Source organism: Zootoca vivipara, chromosome 11 (genome assembly GCF_963506605.1).
Source record: "Zootoca vivipara chromosome 11, rZooViv1.1, whole genome shotgun sequence".
NCBI lineage: Eukaryota > Metazoa > Chordata > Lepidosauria > Squamata > Lacertidae > Zootoca > Zootoca vivipara.
Window position 1 is genome coordinate 42,538,105 of NC_083286.1, and position 2,067 is coordinate 42,540,171.

Here is a 2,067-nt window from a genome sequence, read left to right on the forward strand (position 1 = left end):
AGCAGAGGCTTGACAGGCATATGTCAAGAATGCTTTGATGGTGTTTCCTGCTTGGCAGGGGGTTGGACTGGATGGCCCTTGTGGTCTCTTCCAACTCTATGATTCTGTGATTCTATGATTCTAACATTCAGATTTTTGGACCTGATCTCTTTTGGTGTCTTTCTTCCTTAGGTTTTAGGTAAATCCTAGAACTTGTGGTCCACCTCTGCAAAGCCAAAGATGTGGAAAGGGGGATTTCTCTATCTCCACCTGAGTAGGTCTCATTTCCTTCTTCACTTTCGGCAGATGTAAGGGGAGTTTAGCAGTTGGGAGACCCAACTGCGCAATGACTATGAGATGACAAAGGTCTGAAGACAGTGCCACTGTGAGAAAGCTTCCAAGTTCCTTTTGGTGCCATGAATGCCACCCACTCAACCTGCCCTGTGGCTTTAAACACCACCAAATACTTCACAATTCCTATGTACTCTGTGGCACTGACGGCTGGGCTGCCTCTGAATTGTTTGGCCCTTTGGGGCGTGATAACCCACATTAAAAAGTCCATTGTTCTCTCGGTCTATGTGCTGAACGTAGTGCTGGCCAACCTCTTGCAGAGTCTGCTGCTACCCTTCTGGATCGCTTACAGTTCCCTCAACCACCACTGGATCCTAGGGCAAGTGGCTTGTGTGGTCGTTGGTGTGATCCACTCCACAAACTTCTATGCCAAGAACAACTTCCTGTGCCTCATTGCCATGGACCGCTACATAGGGTTAATTTACCCAATGAAGTTCCACAGATTGCAGACAATGAGCTGTGCCACCAAGGTGAGCGTTGTGGCTTGGCTCCTGGTGGCCATTTTGTGTGCTGCTGGCATCTGGCTAGAGATGAAGGACTTGGGGACATGGCAAGGGAATTGTTTAGACAGCATCCAATTAGGCAAGGACTATGCACACTTCAAGATGTCCACCATGAGCCTCACTTTATTCATTCCTTGCATTCTCATGGGATTCTTCTACCTTAGGGTGCTGCTTGAGGTCAGGAAGATGACATCTCTGCATCAAAGAGTAAAACGGAGGATCTATGGCTTCATCTCCGTTATCTTGGCCTCCTTCTTCCTGCTCTGTACTCCCTTCCAACTGGTTTCATTTTACAAATTCTCCTGGGCACTGAAGCTGGAAAAGGACAAGATCTGTGATTTTAATAGGAGCATTTTCAATTCCATGTACTTTACTTGGTGTTTGGCCACCTTGGCTAATATATTGGATCCCCTTCTTTACGTCCTGCTCCTTAAAGATGTTCAGGCTGATCTTAAAGATCAGCTCAGTTTCAAAGGTCACAGGACAGAAGCCACACATAAGTTGGAAGATCTTCCTTTACATTCCACAACGGAACAGACATAAAAGCAGCCTGAGGTTCAATAAGTCGTCTACCGGCTTTCAACATGGAAAAGCTTATAGTTAATCACAGTGTCTTTCAAACTTCTCTGCTCTCTGACACTAAAAGAAGTGGCTGATTTGACCAGGTCAAAAAGAAAAATAAGGACCCACCTGTAGAATTCCAAAGGCGTTGACCACAGCTTCAATATGCTGATCGTACTCTGCTCTGTCTTTCCATCCCGTCTGAACCAGGAGAGCCTGTTCAGGTGGTGGACTGGTGTCTGGAGGCAATGATGGGATGGTTGAGGGCCAGCAGGCTGAAAGTGAATCATGATAAGATGAGAATACTGAACATAGGGAGACAGCCTGTTCTTGGTGCTCCTCTGAAGGATAAAATGCTGTGTACATAATGCAAATGGGGGAAAATTAGTCACACCTGAGAGCGTATGCAAGTGATCTATGCTAGTAGAATAGTTGGATGCATGGGGGCAATTAAGTAACAGAAATATTCATCAAAAAGACCAAAACTTAAAAAATTAATAAATCATATAATAGAATTTGTGAATACAGAAAATGCTTTGCAAAAGCTCATTGCCTTACCCCCATATGCCCACTCAACTGCTTTGATCTGCAGAACTGGCACTGCTACAGGTGCCACATAATGCTTGTTATATGCCTGTAAGGGACTGGTCTTTGGACATGCAGTGGCACTTAG

The 2,067-nt window shown here is 45.3% G+C and overlaps 1 protein-coding gene across 1 annotated transcript; it reads left to right on the forward strand.

The window, feature by feature from the left end:
• Nucleotides 1-395: 395 nt before the first annotated feature.
• LOC118077330 (probable G-protein coupled receptor 132) lies at nucleotides 396-1,376 on the forward strand. Its single transcript, XM_035100931.1, has one exon. The coding sequence runs from the start codon at nucleotides 396-398 to the stop codon at nucleotides 1,374-1,376; it is 981 nt and encodes a 326-aa protein (XP_034956822.1).
• The last annotated feature ends 691 nt before the right edge of the window (nucleotides 1,377-2,067 follow it).

What these genes read in the sequence shown, in the direction of transcription:
- LOC118077330 (XM_035100931.1), top strand. Translation starts at nt 396, where the DNA reads ATGAATGCCACCCACTCAACCTGCCCTGTGGCTTTAAACACCACCAAA.